At 48.9% G+C, this 22,125-nt stretch overlaps 1 protein-coding gene across 3 annotated transcripts in view; it reads left to right on the plus strand.

The window, feature by feature from the left end:
- Positions 1 to 110: 110 nt before the first annotated feature.
- The window catches only part of LOC135056974 (oocyte zinc finger protein XlCOF7.1-like), a 63,425-nt gene continuing 41,410 nt past the window's right edge, over positions 111 to 22,125 (plus strand). For 2 of the 3 annotated variants that reach the window (XM_063962786.1, XM_063962788.1), the window contains exons 1-6: positions 111 to 157; positions 3,474 to 3,599; positions 11,020 to 11,211; positions 11,994 to 12,072; positions 12,191 to 12,288; positions 12,679 to 13,984. In XM_063962786.1, coding sequence (XP_063818856.1) covers positions 12,039 to 12,072; positions 12,191 to 12,288; positions 12,679 to 13,984 — 1,438 coding nt within the window. In that variant the 5' untranslated portion in view covers positions 111 to 157; positions 3,474 to 3,599; positions 11,020 to 11,211; positions 11,994 to 12,038. Of the gene's footprint in view, positions 158 to 212; positions 300 to 3,473; positions 3,600 to 11,019; positions 11,212 to 11,993; positions 12,073 to 12,190; positions 12,289 to 12,678; positions 13,985 to 22,125 lie in introns of those variants that run through there. The other variant, XM_063962787.1, reaches the window with a different exon arrangement.

A 22,125-nucleotide genomic window follows, 5' to 3' on the forward strand; every position in this document is an offset into this window, starting at 1 on the left:
AGACCAGTCCGGCACAGCTGCAGCAGCAATAGGTTACATGCCGTGTAGTGACGTCAGGAGCGGCGGCCATTTTCCCCTGGTCTGAGCTCCGCCTTCCTTCTATCATTCCCACAAGGCAGCAGGAGCAGATAGCAGCCATTGCTGTGTCTGGCAGCAGGTAATGAGATTATTATTATTATTCTATAGGTTGAGCAGCTCCGGTATCAGGTTGCTGTACTACAGGGGGAGCAGCCTCTGTTGCCTTGTTATAGTGCAGCTGGAGCAGCCTGTGATGCAGCATTATGGGCTGTGTAGCAGGGGTGAGGATATAGGGTAGCACACACCTCTGTGATTATATATGTATGTGTTAATGGGTGCTATGTGTGTAATATGTATGTGTATAGGGAGGAGAATGATGGTGACATTTATACTCTGTGTAATAATGGGGAATGACAATCTCAGTATCTAGTGTGTATTATACACAGAAAGTCACTTATCCGGAAACACTGCGCTCTGTCCTATGTCACTTATTACACTTTTACTTATTATGTGTACATGGCACTACTAGGGGAGTTAAGTGTACCTGGCACTACATGGGGAATTCTGTGTACCTGGCATTACTAGGGGAATTATGTGTATCTGGCACTACTGGGGGAATTCTGTGTACCTGGCACTACTGGGGGAATTCTGTGTACCTGGCACTACTGGGGGAATTATGTGTACCTGGCACTACTAGTGGCATTATGTGTACATGGCACTACTAGGGGAATTATGTGTATCTGGCACTACTAGGGGCATTATATGTATCTGGCACTACTAGGGGCATTATATGTATCTGGCACTACTAGGGTCGTTATGTGTACCTGGCACTACTAGGGGAATTATGTGTATCTGGCACTACTGGGGGCATTATGTGTACCTGGCACTACTGAGGGCATTATGTGTATCTGGCACTACTAGGGAAATTACGTGTACCTGGCACTACTAGGGGAATTATGTGTACCTGGCACTACTAGGGGAATTATGTGTATATGGCACTACTTGGGGAATTCTTTGTACCTGGCACTACTGAGGAAATTATGTGTATCTGGCACTACTAGGGGCCTAATGTGTACCTGGCACTACTAGGGGAATTGTGTTTACTTGTCACTATTGGGGGCATTATGTGTACCTGCAACTACTGGGGCCATTATGTGTTCAAGGCACTATTAGGGGAATTATGTGTATCTAGCACTATTAGGGGCATTAATGTGTAACTGGCAGTTTACTGAGGCATTATGTGTACCTGGCACTACTGTGGGCAGTACGGATGGTGTAATGGTTAGCATTACTGCCTCACAGCACTGAGGTCCTGGGTTCAGTTCCCACCATGGCCCTAACTGTGCGAAGTTTATATATTCTCCCTGTACTTGCGTAGGTTTCCTCAGGGTACTCCAGTTTCCTCCCACAATACATAAATATACTGGTAGGTTACTTGGATCCCAACAAAATTAAACCTAGCGTGAATGTGTGTGTACATGTGATAGGCAATATACATTGTAAGGTCCACTGGGGCAGGGACTGATGTGAATAGGAAAATATTCTCTAAAGCGCTGCGGAATATGTGTGTGCTGTATAAATAACTGGTAATAAATAAATAAATAAATACTGAGTAAATTATGTGTACATGGCACTACTAGGGGAATTATGTATATCTGGCACTTCTAGGGGCATAATGTGTAACTGGCACTATACTGGGGACATTATGTGTAACTTGCACTATACTAGGGAAGTTATGTGTATAATGGCAGTATACTGGGGGCATTATGTTTAAGGGGCATTACAATGTGTGGCATATTGTGTATTGGGCATTACGGTGAGTGGTATATTGTGTAATGGGCATTGCGTTGAGTGGCATATTATGTAATGGGAAATACAGTGAGTGGCATATTGTGTAATGGGCATTAGGATGAGTGGCTTAATGTGTAATGGGCATTATAGTGTGTGGCATATTGTGTAATGGGCATTACGGTGAGTGGCATAATGTAATGGGCATTACGGTGTGTGGCATTATGTAAGGTGCATTATGGTGTGTGGCATAATGTAATGGACATTACGGTGTGTGGCATATTGTGTAATGGGCATTATAGTGTGTGGCATATTGTGTAATGGGCATTATAGTGTGTGGCATATTGTGTAATGGGCATTACGGTGAGTGGCATAATGTAATGGGCATTACGGTGTGTGGCATTATGTAAGGTGCATTATGGTGTGTGGCATAATGTAATGGACATTACGGTGTGTGGCATATTGTGTAAGGGGCATTACTATGAGGAAAAATGACAAATAATGTAAGGTGCATGAATCAGGATTTTTTTCCCTGTGGTGGCCAATGTCTAGGCGTGCATGTTGCAAAACTGGAGTATAAGGTAGTATTTTCCTGCAAGACCACGCCCCTTGCAGCGAGGCCACACACCCTTTTTCTAGAAATCCAGCACTGCATATATGATTTGGTGGGGAGTTTTGACTTTAAAAATAATTACAATAATACAGAGATGATATATATAAGTTGTGAGGCCAGGAGAGGAGCATTGGTGTAACATTATACAGTGCTGCTATGTATGATGCTGAGCATTCTAATGAGGCTGGGTCTAAGTTTGTCATTTACCCCGAGCTGGGGCCGCAGGGCAGGACTGGCTATTACTAGAAACACAACAAGGAGGATGAATGGTCCTTCTCCTCATTAAGTTAGGCCAATTTGTAATGTAGGAAAGAGAGAGTATACCTAGTGCAATGAGTGCTACAGTGTGTACTGGATGGATCAGCCTGTGATCACACTATTACATGTGTATCTGGGTAGCAGCTGAATAACGAGGACGGTCAGTAGCGGCTCAGTACTCAGGTGGTGCATGGTTAGGAGGCTGCGTGCTGGAGGAGGCAGACAGCACACTGGTGTTGATGGAAGCGCTGATTACAGCAGGAGCAGGTGGTAACTCTAGCAGCAGAATGATGAGTACTGATGCAGGCTGAGCCCACAGGAATGAGAGCACTCAGGTAAATGAATGGAGAGGTCGGAGCTCATTAGCCGGGATCTGCTTCTGCCACAGGGGACCAGGAGTCCTAGGAGACTTATTCTACTGGCAACGTACAGGTGACAATGAGCAGTTTAGGTTGGGAGCTCTAGCATTGGATTGGACGTGTGAGTCATGTGCAGCATAGGGACGCTGTGGATGGCTGGGAGCGCTCAGCGGACCATAGGGAAGATGAAGGCACCCTTGCTGTTCTGGACTGCAGCTACAGGAAAATCCTGACATGACTGGTCAGCTGTTACGTGCAAGACAGTGAATCAGCAGCACTGGGTGGGGTGAGAGGGTTTAGGTACTCGCTTTATGACAATGGGAACCTCTGATAGACACCAGGGCTCTACAGCTTAGGGTGGATGGAAGACTTAATGGTCACTTACATATATGACTGTTACATGTGTTCTATGTGATGTGTGTTATATTTATTCCTAGACAATCCAGCTGTGAGGAGCGAGAGGTGTTATTACAAGGCGCACTAAGAATGGTAAAGGACAAGAATCATAAGACTGAAGGATAATAAATCTCACACTGGAAATCATCTACCTGCTGACTGGGGAGGTGAGGGGATCTGGGAGTGTCACATTATCATCACTTATATCTATAGTAATAATACAGGGACATGACTGGGGATGTGAGAGGATCTGAGTGTGTCACATTATCATCACTTATATCTATAGTAATAATACAGGGACATGACTGGGGAGGTGAGGGGATCTGGGAGTGTCACAGTGACATCATTCATATCTATAGTAATAATACAGGGACATGACTGGGGAGGTGAGGGGATCTGGGAGCGTCACAGTGACATCTCATATCTATAGTAATAATACAGGGACATGACTGGGCAGGTGAAGGGGTCTGGGAGTGTCACATTGACATCACATATCTATAGTAATAATACAGGGACATGACGGGAGGTGAGGGGATCTGGGAGTGTCACAGTGACATCACATATCTATAGTAATAATACAGAGACATGACTGGGGAGGTGAGGGGATCTGGGAGCGTCACTGTGACATCACTTATACCTATAGTAATAATACAGGGACATGACTGGGGAGGTGAGGGGATCTGGGAGTGTCACATTGACATCACTTATATCTATAGTAATAACACAGGGACATGACTGAGGAGGTGAGGGGATCTGGGAGTGTCATAGTGACATCACTTATAGCTATAGTAATACAGGGACATGACTGGAGGGGTGAGGGGATCTGGGAGTGTCATAGTGACATCACTTATATCTATAGTAATAATACAGATACATGACTGAAGAGGTGAGGGGATCTAGGAGTGTCATAGTGACATCACTTATATCTATAGTAATAATACAGGGACATTACTGGGCAGGTGAGGGGGTCTGGGAGTGTCACAGTGACGTCACTTATATCTATAGTAATAATACAGCAACATGACTTTGGAGGTCAGGAGATCTGGGAGTGTCACAGTGACGTCACTTATATCTATAGAAATAATGCAAAGACATGACTGGGGAGGTGAGGGGAACTGGGAGCGTCACAGTAACATCACTTATTTCTTTTTCATCCACTAGGGGTCACTGGAGTACTCTTGGGATATGGACGGGCTTCCGTAGGAACACAGCACTGAATATTTAAATTTAGTAACACTCCACCCCTCCATATCCCTGAGCACTTACTCAGTGTTTTTTCTGTGCTGAACGTGGCAACACATGCTTAGCTGAAGTCACGGTTTTGTTGAAGAAACTTTTATTTATTTTTATTTTTATTTTTTCTACTGTTTGACCACATCCCTGTCCCCCTTCCAAAAGGCAGGGTCAGGGATAGTGCAGCTGCTGATTGCAGCACGGGCGTGTCGGGCCTCTCTGAAAGAGCTCCCTCACAGCCCTCACATCCTCCTGCACTGGCTGGCCGGCGCTTACTGAAAAGCCCCGTCGGAGCCTCCGCACGTCTGCAGGAGTGAGGTATGTGAAACGGGGCGGTCAGCTCCCGCTGCCGCCCCGACGTGTGGAGACATAGTGCTGGGTGACGGCAAGGAGCGGCTCTCCCCTCTCAGCCTCCGGCATCTTCCCGCTCAGGCGCCCGCCCATTCCACCCCGCTCAGGCGGCCGCACGTTCGTCCACAGACCTCCGTGCAGGCACCGCGGCTCTCTCCACTCAGGCGCCCGCACGTTCGTCACAGACCTCCGTGCAGGCGCAGCGGCTCTCCCCTCTCAGGCGCCCGCACGTTCGGCCACAGACCTCCGTGCAGGCGCAGCGGCTCTATCCACTCAGGCGCCCACACGTTCGGCCACAGACCTCCGTGCAGGCGCCGCGGCTCTCCCCGCTCAGGTACCCGCCCGTTAGGCCACAGCCTCCGGCCAGGCACCTCGGAACAGCAGCGCTACCTTGGTAGCTGACAACGTAGCGCTCTACGATACCCGCTGGGGGCCCACACGCTGCGCTGCCGCTGTAATAAGATAAACAGCCATTACAGGGGGGACATATCAGTGAAATACTGCAGCAGCAGAGGGATTGTTACAGTATAATCAGTGAATGCACTGTGATTATGTGTATAAGTATAGCAGGGCAGCCATTTTTAACAGCTTCCTGTGTCTTCCTCTGTGATTCCAGAACGTTCCTGTCCTACATCTCTTCTCCACCGGAGGCGCAGGGGTGTTCGTGGGAATTTGGGATCAAATTTCATAGTACTGGCCACGTGTATTGCACTGGGCCGGATATATATACAGAGCCACCTTATTGCTATTTTACTGAGTCGTGCAGGTGTCTGTGTTTTGTGTATTGTATTGTCTGTCGCCATAATGAGTAAGGCACCAGCAAAAACTAAAAAGCATATTTGCAAAGTATGTGGCAGTGTGTTACCGGTTGGATCTACCACATGTAACGTATGTTTTGTGGATTCCGTTCAGAATACCATTTCTGCTCCGGTTTTGCAACCAATTTCATCACCGGACCCTCCGTGGGGTATGTTAGTAAATGTACTGGAGAAATTTCAGACTGAAATGACCGCTGCTCGTCTGGAGCGAGAAACGCTAAGATCTGAGTCTAGGGTGAGACCGCCAGAACTACCGGAGGCGTCTCAGCCTTGCGTAGGGTCCAAATCCATTTTGGGCAAACGGGATAATTTTCATATGTCTTATGATTTTCCAGTGTCTGCTATGTTGCAGTCTGACGATTCCATCCCAGACCTCACGGAACACGATGAGGGGGAGGAGGGCGAAGTGGAGTCAGACGGCGAGGATGTTAACAGTTCCGGCATTGATGATCTCATCAGAGCGGTACGGCAGTCGCTAAGGTTTCCTGAAGCTGAGCAGCCTCTCACCAATGATCAGGTCATATTTACTAAACGACGGAAGACGCCAGTAAGTTTTCCTGTGTCGGATTCTCTAAATCAGATGTTAGTAGAATCCAGACAGAATCCAGATAAACGGTTTTCTATACCTCGCAGATTTAAGTCTAGTTATCCGTTTCCAGAATCGGTAACGGGTACATGGGAGAATCCACCAATAGTTGATTCTTCAGTGTCAAAGCTTACCAAGAAATTAACCATACCAGTGCCATCAGCTACTACGCTTAAAGATCCGTCAGATCGTAAGATAGAAACTATGCTTAAATCCATGTATGTAGCAGCAGGTGTGATGCTAAGACCTGGATTGGTTGGCATTTGGGTCACTAAGGCGCTCATAATATGGCTTACAGAACTCAAATCGGCTTTACATGACGAAAACCTGATAATTCAGGTGAATCAAATGATTGAGGCTGTAGAGTATCTCTGTACAGCGTCTACTGACGTCTGTCAGCTCACTTCTCGTATTTCATCTTCGCTAGTTACGGCACGAAGAGCACTCTACCTGCGTACTTATCAAGCGGAGGCAGAGGTCAAACGAAGTATAGAGGCGTTGCCTTACGATGGCAAGAAGTTGTTTGGTCCAGAATTGGACGCATGGATTAAGGAGGCTACGGGAGGTAAGTCTGTGTTCTTACCATTGCCTCCACCTGCGCCAAGAAGAAGGTACGCTGGACCTTCGTTCAAATCCTTTAGACCTCAGCCCTTTCGAGGACGTGGCAGAGGATCAGCCACGCCTGCTAGACGTGGTCGAGGACGTGGTTTCCATCAAACCAACACAACTCGCCAAGACGCTAAGGTTACCGACAAGCCAGTGGCATGACGGGTTACCAGCCCATCTCGGTTCTCCAATTGTGGGAGCACGCCTTCAGACGTTCCATGGGGCGTGGTTCCACACATCCGCGGAGGGCTGGATTCGCAATTTAGTGTTAAAAGGTTACAAAATAGAGTTCGACTGTCTGCCGCCTCTGCGGTTTTTCAAGACAGGATTGCCTCTGTCGGACGACAAGAGGAGAGTTTTGCAAATTGCCATTCAGTCCTTACTGGATTCGGCAGTGTTGATTCCGGTCCCTGTACACCAACAGGGTCAGGGTTATTATTCAAGCCTGTTTGTGGTCCCGAAGCCGGATGGCTCAGTCAGACCAATATTGAACTTAAAGGGCCTCAATCAGTACGTAACTTACTACAGATTCAAAATGGAGTCTCTACGGTCGGTGATTGCGGGGTTAGAGACCAAGGAATTTATGATTGCGCTAGACCTCAAGGATGCGTACTTACACATTCCAATTTGGCAGCCTCATCAGAAATTCTTACGATTTGCAATACGCCAGAACCATTACCAGTTTCAGGCTCTGCCGTTTGGCCTGTCATCAGCGCCTCGGGTATTCACCAAAGTAATGTCTGTGATGATAGCTCACCTCAGATCCCTGGGAGTGACGATAGTTCCGTATTTAGACGATCTGCTCATCAAAGCTCCGTCTCAACAGATACTTACCCAACATGCGCTGCTAACTTACAATGTATTGGTTCACCACGGTTGGATTGTCAATTTCAAGAAATCACATCTGATTCCGTCTCAACGCCTTCAGTTCCTAGGTATGATTCTCGATACGGTCAATCAAAGGATTTACCTACCACAACAGAAAGTACAAATGCTACGCCATCTAGTACAATTAGTACTCAAACCACGCACAGTGTCGGTACACTTGTGCATTCGCCTGTTAGGCACAATGGTGGCAGCTTTCGAGGCGCTTCAGTTCGGGAGATTTCACTCTCGTCCATTTCAGCTGAACGTGCTTGCCCAGTGGTCGGGCTCGCATCTGCAGATTCACCACAGAGTGAGGTTGTCACCAATAGCAAGAGTTTCTCTGCTATGGTGGCTCAAGGAACACAATTTAACCGCAGGAAGACGGTTCGGAGTTTGCAATTGGATAATTCTAACTACGGACGCCAGTCTCAGAGGTTGGGGAGCGGTAATTCAAAATTGTCAGCTCCAGGGTCTCTGGGCGGATCACGAAAAATTGCTGTCAATAAATGTTCTAGAACTCCGCGCGATTTTCAATGCGCTACGACAAGCGGTGCACATGGTTCGCTCTCAGCCTGTCCAAGTGCAGTCGGACAATGCGACAGCGGTCGCATACATCAACAAACAAGGAGGAACGAGAAGCCGCATGGCAATGCGGGAAGTAGCTCGAATCCTCAATTGGGCAGAATACCACCAGGTGATATTGTCGGCCGTGTTCATTCCGGGAGTGGACAACTGGGAAGCGGATTATCTCAGTCGTCGGGATCTTCACCCAGGCGAATGGTCATTAAATCCAGAAGTGTTTCACATGTTGGTTCAGCGATGGGGTTATCCTCAGGTGGACCTGATGGCATCTCGACACAATCATCAAACGCCCCAGTATGTGTCCAGAACAAGAGATCCAAAGGCAGTCGCGGTGGATGCTCTCACTGTCGCGTGGCCGTACAGTCTGGTGTATCTGTTTCCACCGTTTCCGCTGCTCCCTCTGGTGCTAAAACGGATCAAAGGAGAGTCGCTCACAGTCATACTAGTGGCGCCTCATTGGCCTCGGAGAGCTTGGTTCTCGGATCTTCGAGGATTACTCGCAGACGATCCGTGGCCGCTCCCGATACGTCCAGACCTGTTACAACAGGGTCCTTTTCTTTACCCCGATTTAGCGCGGCTGCGTTTGACGGGGTGGCTGTTGAGACCGCCCTCTTAAAAAGAGAGGGCATTCCAGATTCAGTTATACCAACCATGTTACGAGCTAGGAAGCCGGTTACGGCAGCTCATTATTACAGAATATGGCGTGCCTATATAGGTTGGTGTGAAGCTCGGAAATTTCCGACATCAGCTTTCAAGTTATGCCGCCTTTTGTTGTTTCTACAATCAGGCTTAGATGGAGGTTTGCGTTTATCTACACTAAAGGTGCAGGTATCTGCTTTGTCAATTTACTTTCAAAGACGATTGGCTCTATTGCCGTCTATACGCACCTTTCTCCAAGGTGTAATCAGGGTACAGCCTCCTTTCATTCCACCTACAGCGCCATGGGACTTGAATCTGGTTTTGGAGTTCTTACAGTCTTCATATTTTGAACCCTTACAACAAGTGGATATAAAGTTTCTCACTTGGAAAACAATTTTTCTCTTAGCCTTAGCTTCGGCAAGGCGTGTTTCGGATTTGGGTGCCTTGTCATGCAAGCCACCGTATTTGGTGTTTCATGATGACAGAGCGGAACTTCGGACGAATCCCGCCTTCTTACCAAAGGTAGTGTCATCTTTTCACATCAATCAACCAATAGTAGTTCCTGTGTTGACAGCACAGTCTGGAACTCTGGATGTGGTTCGTGCGTTACGCGTTTATGTAACCCGAACGTCTTCAGTTCGTAAGACGGATACGTTATTTGTTCTCTATGATGCTGCCAAGATGGGTTGGCCAGCATCTAAACAAACTTTATCCAGATGGATAAAACTGACCATACGCCAGGCTTACCTTCATGCTAGGTTACAACCGCCTACGTCAGTAACCGCTCATTCCACACGTTCTGTGGGAACTTCATGGGCAGCTGGTCGTGGGGCTTCTGCGACGCAGCTTTGCCGGGCGGCTACATGGTCTTCAGTGCACACGTTTGTGCGCTTTTACAAGTTTGATACTTTTGCGGCATCAGCATCTAGCTTTGGCCGCCTAGTGTTACAAGTGCCAAACTGCTCTCCCGCCCACGGGGGAAGCTTTGGTACGTCCCAAGAGTACTCCAGTGACCCCTAGTGGATGAAAAAGAAAATAGGATTTTGGTACTTACCAGGTAAATCCTTTTCTTTGAATCCATAGGGGTCACTGGACGCCCACCCAGAGCAGTTTACTTACTTGGGGTTAGTTCTGAGGATCTTATGGTAACACATTTTCACCGACTGGTTCAAGTTACAAGTGCTGGTTAGGGTGTCAACTGTTAGTTGTCAGTAACGTTATGGGTTAACTTCGTTATTGTCAGTTATGTTATATGTAATACTCCATTATTAACCTCTCTTAATTCCTGTTCGGCTCAGTAAAAAACACTGAGTAAGTGCTCAGGGATATGGAGGGGTGGAGTGTTACTAAATTTAAATATTCAGTGCTGTGTTCCTACGGAAGCCCGTCCATATCCCAAGAGTACTCCAGTGACCCCTATGGATTCAAAGAAAAGGATTTACCTGGTAAGTACCAAAATCCTATTATCTATAGTAATAATACAGGGACGTGACTGGGGAGGTGAGGGGATCTGGGAGTGTCTCAGTGACATCACTTATATCTATAGTAATAATACAGGGACATGACTGGGGAGGGGAGAGGATCTGGGAGTATCACATTGACATCACATATCTATAGTAATAATACAGGGACATGACGGGAGGTGAGGAGATCTGGGAGTGTCACAGTGACGTCACATATCTATAATAATAATACAGGGACATGACTGGGGAGGTGAGGGGATCTGGGAGCGTCACAGTGACATCACTTATAGCTATAGTAATCATACAGGGACATGACTGGGGAAGGTGAGGAGATCTGGGAGCGTCACAGTGACATCACTTATATCTATAGTAACAATGTAGAGACATGACTTAGGAGGTGAGGTGAAATGTTTACAATGATAGTGTACTTTACAATACACAGGGTTACACAGTAGTGAAGAAGACGTCCAGTGAGTGTGAGACACCCAGCAGCCATCCCTGTGTGTCAGGAGCACTGAGCAGGACCCAGAGCCTCATCACGGGGCCTCCACCTCACTTACTGATACATGAGAGAGACAATGACCAGAAGATCCTGGAACTCACCAACAAGATCATTCAGCTGCTGATTGAAGAGGTGACTGCTGGGAATGGGACATTATACAGTAACACCAGGGGATGTGTCTGGGTGATTACTGGAGAGGTGACTGCTGGGAATGGGGCATTATACAGTAACACCAGGGGATGTGTCTGGGTGATTACTGGAGAGGTGACTGCTGGGAATGGGGCATTATACAGTAACACCAGGGGATGTGTCTGGGTGATGACTGGAGAGGTGACTGCTGGGAATGGGACATTATACAGTAACACCAGGGGATGTGTCTGGGTGATTACTGGAGAGTTGACTTCTGGGAATAGGGCATTATACAGTAACACCAGTGGATGTGTCTGGGTAATGACTGGAGAGGTGACTGCTGGAAATGGGGCATTATACAGTAACACCAGGGGACGTGTCTGGTTGGTAACTGGAGAAGTGACTGCTGGGAATGGGACATTATACAGTAACACCAGGGGATGTGCCTGGGTGATGACTGGAGAGGTGACTGCTGGGAATGGGACATTATACAGTAACACCGGGGGACGTGTCTGGTTGGTAACTGGAGAAGTGACTGCTGGGAATGGGACATTATACAGTAACACCAGGGGATGTCTCTGGGTGGTGACTGGAGAGGTGACTGCTGGGAATGGGACATTATACAGTAACACCGGGGGATGTGTCTGGGTGATGACTGGAGAGGTGACTGCTGGAAATGGGGCATTATACAGTAACACCAGGGGATGTGTCTGGGTGATGACTGTATCATTGTGTGTCAGGTTCCTATAAGGTGTCAGGATGTCACTGTCTATGTCTCCATACAGGAGGGGGAGTATATAGAGGAACACAGGGGTCTGTACAAGGACGTGATGATGGAGAATCACTGGCCCCTCACATCACTGGGTAAGAGGAGTCTGTCATGTATTGTACAGGGGAGAGCAGGTATGGGGGCCCCTATATACACACATCATCTGATAATCACAGATATACACTGTACTCAGTCACTGTGTGTCTCCTACAGATGGGCCCAGTAACAGAGATACCCCAGAGAGATGTCCCCGTCCTCTGTATTCCCAGGATTGTACAGAGGAGAATCACAGGACCCCACAGGAGGATCAGGTAGGTGGGATTTAGGGTCTCACCAATATACCAAAGTGACTGTCACTGGGCTGATACTGAGGTGGGAGTGAAGCAAATAAGAGCAAGTAGGTGACACCGTGCTGCAGTGCAGGGGGCAGATCTGGGAGGAGCGTGTCCAATATCAAATCTGAATTTCAGTGTAAGAATAAAACTGCCCGATACTTGTGGGTTCCATGTAAAAGCAGCCAGTATTTACCCTGCATGCAATCACAATAAATGTATATGCCCCCTTGTAATGCAGCATGGTTTGTCCAGATGCAAAGTTATATGATGTGCAGAGCAGCTGTGTGTCTCATACACTGATATTATACTGTTTCCTCTCAAGTAATAACATCAGGCATTACACTTTATATTCTCTGATCTATTTAGGGGGAACAGCTGACTGATATGAAGATAAATGATATAGACAGAGAAGAAGAGACGTATGTGACTGATATGAAGGCAGAAGATATAGAGGGAGAAGAAGAGACGTATGTGACTGATATGAAGGCAGAAGATATAGAGGGAGAAGAAAAGACGTATGTGACTGATATGAATATAAATAATATAAAGGGAGAAGAAGAGACGTATGTGACTGATATGAAGGCAGAAGATACAGAGGGAGAAGAAGAGACGTATGTGACTGATATGAAGGCAGAAGATACAGAGGGAGAAGAAGAGACGTATGTGACTGATATGATGGGAGAAGATATAGAGGGAGAAGAGACGTATGTGACTGATATGAAGGCAGAAGCTATAGAGGGAGAAGAAGAGACGTATGTGACTGATATAAAGGCAGAAGATATAGAGGGAGAAGAGACGTATGTGACTGATATGAAGGCAGAAGATATAGAGGGAGAAGAAGAGACGTATGTGACTGATATGAAGACAGAAGATACAGAGGAAGAAGAAGAGACGTATGTGACTGATATGAATATAAATAATATAGAGGGAGAAGAAGAGACGTATGTGACTGATATGAAGGCAGAAGATACAGAGGAAGAAGAAGAGACGTATGTGACTGATATGAAGGCAGAAGATACAGAGGAAGAAGTAGAGACGTATGTGACTGATATGAAGGCAGAAGATACAGAGGAAGAAGAAGAGACGTATGTGACTGATATGAAGGCAGAAGATACAGAGGAAGAAGTAGAGACGTATGTGACTGATATGAAGGCAGAAGATATAGAGGGAGAAGAAGAGACGTATGTGACTGATAAGAAGGCAGAAGATATAGAGGGAGAAGAAGAGACGTATGTGACTGATATGAAGGCAGAAGATATAGAGGGAGAAGAAGAGACGTATGTGACTGATATGAAGGCAGAAGATATAGAGGGAGAAGAAGAGACGTATGTGACTGATATGAAGGCAGAAGATATAGAGGGAGGAGAAGAGACGTATGTGACTGATATGAAGGCAGAAGATATAGAGGGAGAAGAAGAGACGTATGTGACTGATATGAAGGCAGAAGATATAGAGGGAGAAGAAGTGATGTATGTGACTGATATGAAGATAAATAATATAAAGGGAGAAGAGGAGACGTATGTGACTGATATGAAGGCAGAAGATATAGAGGGAGAAGAAGAGACGTATGTGACTGATATGAAGGCAGAAGATATAGAGGGAGAAGAAGAGATGTATGTGAGGGGTAATCAGCAGTGTACGGAGGAGGAAATCCCTACAGATATCAGCACAGGTGAGTAATAAACAAAATGTGTCACATATTCTTCTTTCTTAGTCACTACATCACTCTATTATCCTATACCATTCTCTGTCAGGACAAACAAATGAGGGAAATGTATTTGCCCAGTGGGAGAGTCAGGAGACATCAGCCCCTATTATACTCCTGCTCTCCCCTCACATCATGTCACTGTGTGTTACCAGCCCAGAGATCTAACCAGTCTCCTCCCCACACTCTCTGGTGTATCTCATACATCAGGAGCCATCAGCCCCTATTATACTCCTACTCTCCCCCTCACATCATGTCACTGTGTGTTACCAGCCCAGAGATCTGACCAATCTCGTCCCCACACTCTCTGGTGCATCTCATACATCAGCCCCTATTATACTCCTGCTCTCCCCCTCACATCATGTCACTGTGTGTTACCAGCCCAGAGATCTGACCAGTCTCCTCCCCACACTCTCTGGTGTATCTCATACATCAGGAGTCATCAGCCATCATCTTGTGTTAGTTTAAATGCCCTTGTGGATGCTATTAAGCATATTCTCCAACTCTCAGATGAGGAGGAACCCACTACAGTGGCTAAGAAATCTTATATGTTTAAAAAGCAGAAGGTGAATTACCCCATTCTGATTACTTATTGGACATTAGACGGGAACCCTGGACTACCCCCAGTAAGAAGTTCCCTGTCTCTAAAAGGACTTTAGCTCATTATCCTCTACCAGCAGAGTTCTGTAACAATGGGACGATCCACCGCCAGTGGACTCTCATGTCACCCGCCTCGTTGTATCATCTACCTGTTTCTACTGTCACCTCTCTGAGGGAAGCGACAGATAAACATAATGAGGGTTGCCTGAAATCTATTTATTCCCTTAAACAGGGCTATACATAAACCCACAATAGCTGCTTCCTGGGTTGCAAAGACTATAGAAGCTTGGGTTCAGGCACTGGAGAAGGAGCTGCCTGACGATATGTCTGAGGAAGGCAGACTATATCTGTCTCATATTAAAACCACTTCTTGTTATAGCCAGGAACCATCATCTGAGGCTGGAGTGCTAGCCGCCAAGGCGTCTGCTACATTCATTCTCGTACGCCGCATTCTGTGGTTAAGATCTTGGAAGGTGGACCTAGATCATCTGTACCCCTCACCCACACTACCGCTATACACTCCCTTATGTGCCTTCTGTACCCCTCACCCCCACTACCGCTATACACTCCCTTATCTGCCGTCTGTACCCCTCACCCGCACTACCGCTATACACTCCCTTATGTGCCGTCTGTACCTCTCACCCGCACTACCACTATACACTCCCTTATGTGCCGTCTGTACCCCTCACCCGCACTACCGCTATACACTCCCTTATGTGCCGCTGTACCCCTCACCCGCACTACCGCTATACACTCCCTTATGTGCCATCTGTACCCCTCACCCACACTACCGCTATACACTCCCTTATCTGCCGTCTGTACCCCTCACCTGCACTACCACTATACACTCCCCTATGTGCCGTCTGTACCCCTCACCAACACTACCGCTATACACTCCCTTATGTGCCGTCTGTACCCCTCACCCACACTACCGCTATACACTCCCTTATGTGCCATCTGTACCCCTCACTACCGCTATACACTCCCTTATGTGCTGTCTGTACCCCTCACCCACACTACCGCTATACACTCCCTTACGTGCCATCTGTACCCCTCACCCACACTACCGCTATACACTCCCTTATGTGCCGTCTGTACCCCTCACCCGCACTACCGCTATACACTCCCTTATGTGCCTTCTGTACCACTCACCCACACTACCGCTATACACTCCCTTATGTGCCATCTGTACCCCTCACCCACGCTACCGCTATACACTCCCATTATGTGCCGTCTGTACCCCTCACCCACACTACCGCTATACACTCCCTTATGTGCCATCTGTACCACTCACCCACACTACCGCTATACACTCCCTTATGTGCTGTCTGTACCCCTCACCCACACTACCGCTATACACTCCCTTATGTGCCGTCTGTACCCCTCACCAACACTACCGCTATACACTCCCTTATGTACCATCTGTACCCCTCACCCACACTACCGCTATACACTCCCTTATGTGCCATCTGTACCCCTCACCCGCACTACCACTATACACTCCCTTATGTGCCGTCTGTACCCCTCACCCACACTACCGCTATACACTTCCTTATGTGCCGTCTGTGCCCCTCACCCACACTACCGCTATACACTCCCTTATGTGCCGTCTGTACCCCTCACCCACACTACTGCTATACACTCCCTTATGTGCCGCCTGTACCCCTCACCCACACTACTGCTATACACTCCCTTATGTGCCGTCTGTACCCCTCACCCACACTACCGCTATACACTCTCTTATGTGCCGTCTGTACCCCTCACCCCCGCTATACACTCCCTTATGTGCCGTCTGTACCCCTCACCCACACTACCGCTATACACTCCCTTATGTACCATCTGTACCCCTCACCAACACTACCGCTATACACTCCCTTATGTGCCATCTGTACCCCTCACCCTCACTACCGCTATACACTCCCTTATGTGCCGTCTGTACCCCTCACCCGCACTACCGCTATACACTCCCTTATGTGCCATCTGTACCCCTCACCCTCACTACCGCTATACACTCCCTTATGTACCATCTGTACCCTTCACCCGTACTACCGCTATACACTCCCTTATCTGCCGTCTGTACCCCTCACCCCCACTACCGCTATACACTCCCTTTTGTGCCATCTGTACCCCTCACCCGCACTACCGCTATACACTCCCTTATCTGCCGTCTGTACCCCTCACCCTCACTACCACTATACACTACCTTATGTACCGTCTGTACCCCTCACCCGCACTACCGCTATACACTCCCTTATGTGCCGTCTGTACCCCTCACCAACACTACCGCTATACACTCCCTTATGTGCCATCTGTACCCCTCACCCGCACTACCGCTATACACTCCCTTATGTGCCATCTGTACCCCTCACCTGCACTACTGCTATACACTCCCTTATGTGCCGTCTGTACCCCACATCCTCACTACCGCTATACACTCCCTTATGTGCCATCTGTGCCCCTCACCCGCACTACCGCTATACACTCCCTTATGTGCCATCTGTACCCCTCACCTGCACTACTGCTATACACTCCCTTATGTGCCGTCTGTACCCCTCATCCTCACTACCGCTATACACTCCCTTATTTGCCGTCTGTACCCCTCACCCGCACTACCGCTATACACTCCCTTATGTGCCGTCTGTACCCCTCACCCACTCTACCGCTATACACTCCCTTATGTACCATCTGTACCCCTCACCCACACTACCGCTATACACTCCCTTATGTGCCGTCTGTACCCCTCACCCACACTACCGCTATACACTCCCTTATGTACCATCTGTACCCCTCACCAACACTACCGCTATACAATCCCTTATGTGCCATCTGTACCCCTCACCCGCACTACCACTATACACTCCCTTATGTGCCGTCTGTACCCCTCACCCACACTACCGCTATACACTTCCTTATGTGCCATCTGTACCCCTCACCCGCACTACCACTATACACTCCCTTATCTGACGTCTGTACCGCTCACCCTCACTACCACTATACACTACCTTATGTACCGTCTGTACCCCTCACCCGCACTACCGCTATACACTCCCTTATGTACCATCTGTACCCCTCACCCACACTACCGCTATACACTCCCTTATGTGCCATTTGTACCCCTCACCTGCACTACTGCTATACACTCCCTTATGTGCCGTCTGTACCCCTCTTTCTCACTACCGCTATACACTCCCTTATTTGCCGTCTGTACCCCTCACCCGCACTACCGCTATACACTCCCTTATGTGCCGTCTGTACCCCTCACCCACTCTACCGCTATACACTCCCTTATGTACCATCTGTACCCCTCACCCACACTACCGCTATACACTCCCTTATGTGCCGTCTGTACCTCTCACCCGCACTACCGCTATACACTCCCTTATGTGCCGTCTGTACCTCTCACCCTCACTACCGCTTTACACTCCCTTATGTACCATCAGTACCCCTCACCCACACTACCGCTATACACTCCCTTATGTACCATCTGTACCCCTCACCCACACTACCGCTATACACTCCCTTATGTACCATCTGTACCCCTCACCAACACTACCGCTATACACTCCCTTATGTGCCATCTGTACCCATCACCCGCACTACCGCTATACACTCCCTTATGTGCCATCTGTACCCCTCACCCACACTACCGCTATACACTCCCTTATGTGCCATCTGTACCCCTCACTACCGCTATACACTCCCTTATGTGCCATCTGTACCCCTCACCCGCACTACCGCTATACACTCCCTTATGTGCCGTCTGTACCCCTCACCCACTCTACCGCTATACACTCCCTTATGTACCATCTGTACCCCTCACCCACACTACCGCTATACACTCCCTTATGTGCCACCTGTACCCCTCATCCTCACTACCGCTATACACTCCCTTATTTGCCGTCTGTACCCCTCACCCGCACTACCGCTATACACTCCCTTATGTGCCATCTGTACCCCTCACCCGCACTACCGCTATACACTCCCTTATCTGCCGTCTGTACCCCTCACCCATACTAGCGCTATACATTCCCTTATCTGCCGTCTGTACCCCTCACCCACACTGCCGCTATACATTCCCTTATGTGCCATCTGTACCCCTCACCCGCACTACCGCTATACACTCCCTTATGTACCATCTGTACCCCTCACCCGCACTAAAGCTATACACTCCCTTATGTGACGTCTGTACCTCTCACCCGCACTACCGCTATACACTCCCTTATATGCCATCTGTACCCCTCACCCGCACTACCGCTATACACTCCCTTATGTGCCGTCTGTACCCCTCATCCTCACTACCGCTATACACTCCCTTATGTGCCGTCTGTACCCCTCACCAACACTACCGCTATACACTCCCTTATGTGCCGTCTGTACCCCTCACCCACACTACCGCTATACATTCCCTTATCTGCCGTCTGTACCCCTCACCCACACTACCGCTATACACTCCCTTATGTGCCGTCTGTACCCCTCACCCTCACTACCTCTATACACTCCCTTATGTGCCGTCTGTAACCCTCACCCACACTACCGCTATACACTCCCTTATGTGCCATCTGTACCCCTCACCCACACTACCGCTATACACTCCCTTATGTGCCATCTGTAACCTACACCCGCACTACCGCTATACACTCCCTTATCTGCCGTCTGTACCCCTCACCAACACTACCGCTATACACTCCCTTATGTGCCGTCTGTACCCCTCACCCACACTACCGCTATACACTCCCTTATGTGCCGTCTGTACCCCTCACCCTCACTACCGCTATACACTCCCTTATTTGCCTTCTGTACCCCTCACCCCCACTACCGCTATACACTCCCTTATGTGCCGTCTGTACCCCTCACCCACACTACCGCTATACACTCCCTTATGTGCCATATGTACCCCTCACCCCCACTACCGCTATACACTCCCTTATGTGCCATATGTACCCCTCACCCCCACTACCGCTATACACTCCCTTATGTACCATCTGTACCCCTCACCCGCACTACCGCTATACACTCTCTTATGTGCCGTCTGTACCTCTCACCCGCACTACTGCTATACACTCCCTTATGTGCCGTCTGTACCCCTCACTACCGCTATACACTCCCTTATGTGCCGTCTGTACCCCTCACCCGCACTACCGCTATACACTCCCTTATGTGCCATCTGTACCCCTCACCCGCACTACCGCTATACACTCCCTTATGTGCCGTCTGTACCCCTCACCAACACTACCGCTATACACTCCATTATGTGCCGTCTGTACCCCTCACCCACACTACCGCTATACATTCCCTTATCTGCAGTCTGTACCCCTCACCCACACTACCGCTATACACTCCCTTATGTGCCGTCTGTACCCCTCACTACCGCTATACACTCCCTTATGTGCCGTCTGTACCCCTCACCAACACTATCGCTATACACTCCCTTATGTGCCGTCTGTACCCCTCATCCAAACTACCGCTATACACTCCCTTATGTGCCGGCTGTACCCCTCACCCACACTACCGCTATACACTCCCTTATGTGCCATATGTACCCCTCACCCGCACTGTCGCTATACACTCCCTTATGTACCATCTGTACCCCTCACCCACACTACCGCTATACACTCCCTTATGTGCCATATGTACCCCTCACCCGCACTGTCGCTATACACTCCCTTATGTACCATCTGTACCCCTCACCAACACTACGGCTATACACTCCCTTCTGTGCCGTCTGTACCCCTCACCCGCACTACCGCTATACACTCCCTTATGTGCCATATGTACCCCTCACCCGCACTACCGCTATACATTCCCTTATGTGCCATCTGTACCCCTCACCAACACTACCGCTATACACTCCCTTATGTGCCGTCTGTACCCCTCACCCACACTACCGCTATACACTCCCTTATGTGCCGTCTGTACCCCTCACCCTCACTACCGCTATACACTCCCTTATGTGCCTTCTGTACCCCTCACCCCCACTACCGCTATACACTCCCTTATGTGCCGTCTGTACCCCTCACCCACACTACCGCTATACACTCCCTTATGTGCCATATGTACCCCTCACCCGCACTGTCGCTATACACTCCCTTATGTACCATCTGTACCCCTCACCCGCACTACCGCTATACACTCCCTTATGTACCATCTGTACCCCTCACCCGCACTACCGCTATACACTCCTTTATGTGCCGTCTGTACCTCTCACCCGCACTACCGCTATACACTCCCTTCTGTGCCGTCTGTACCCCTCACCCGCACTACCGCTATACACTCCCTTATGTTCCATATGTACCCCTCACCTGCACTATCGCTATACACTCCCTTATGTACCATCTTTACCCCTCATCCGCACTACCGCTATACACTCCCTTATGTGCCGTCTGTACCCCTCACCCACACTACCGCTATACACTCCCTTATGTGCCATCTGTACCCCTCACCCGCACTACCGCTATACACTCCCTTATGTGCCGTCTGTACCTCTCACCTGCACTACCGCTATACACTCCCTTATGTGCCGTCTGTACATCTCACCCGCACTACCGCTGTACACTCCCTTATGTGCCGTCTGTACCTCTCACCCGCACTACCGCTATACACTCCCTTATGTGCCGTCTGTACCCCTCACCACCACTATACACTCCCTTATGTACCATCTGTACCCCTCACCCGCACTACCGCTATACACTCCCTTATGTGCCATCTGTACCCCTCACCAACACTACCGCTATACACTCCCTTATGTGCCATCTGTACCCCTCACCCGCACTATCGCTATACACTCCCTTATGTGCCATCTGTACCCCTCACCCACACTACCGCTATACATTCCCTTATCTGCCGTCTGTACCCCTCACCCACACTACCGCTATACATTCCCTTATGTGCCATCTGTACCCCTCACCCGCACTACCACTATACACTCCCTTATGTACCATCTGTACCCCTCACCCGCACTAAAGCTATACACTCCCTTATGTGCCGTCTGTACCCCTCACCCGCACTACCGCTATAGACTCCCTTATGTGCCATCTGTACCCCTCACCCGCACTACCGCTATAGACTCCCTTATGTGCCATCTGTACCCCTCACCCGCACTACCGCTATACACTCCCTTATGTGCCGCCTGTACCCCTCACCCGCACTACCGCTATACACTCCCTTATGTGCCGTCTGTACCCCTCACCCGTACTACCGCTATACACTCCCTTATGTGCCATCTGTACCCCTCACCCACACTACCGCTATACACTCCCTTATGTACCATCTTTACCCCTCATCCGCACTACGGCTATACACTCCCTTATGTACCTTCTGTACCCCTCACCCGCACTACCGCTATACAATCCCTTATGTGCCATCTGTACCCCTCACCCGCACTATCGCTATACACTCCCTTATGTGCCGTCTGTACCCCTCACCCACACTACCGCTATACACTCCCTTATGTGCCGCCTGTACCCCTCACCCGCACTACCGCTATACACTCCCTTATGTGCCGTCTGTAC

The sequence above is a fragment of the Pseudophryne corroboree genome, chromosome 3 (genome assembly GCF_028390025.1).
Source record: "Pseudophryne corroboree isolate aPseCor3 chromosome 3, aPseCor3.hap2, whole genome shotgun sequence".
NCBI classification, from domain to species: Eukaryota; Metazoa; Chordata; class Amphibia; order Anura; family Myobatrachidae; genus Pseudophryne; species Pseudophryne corroboree.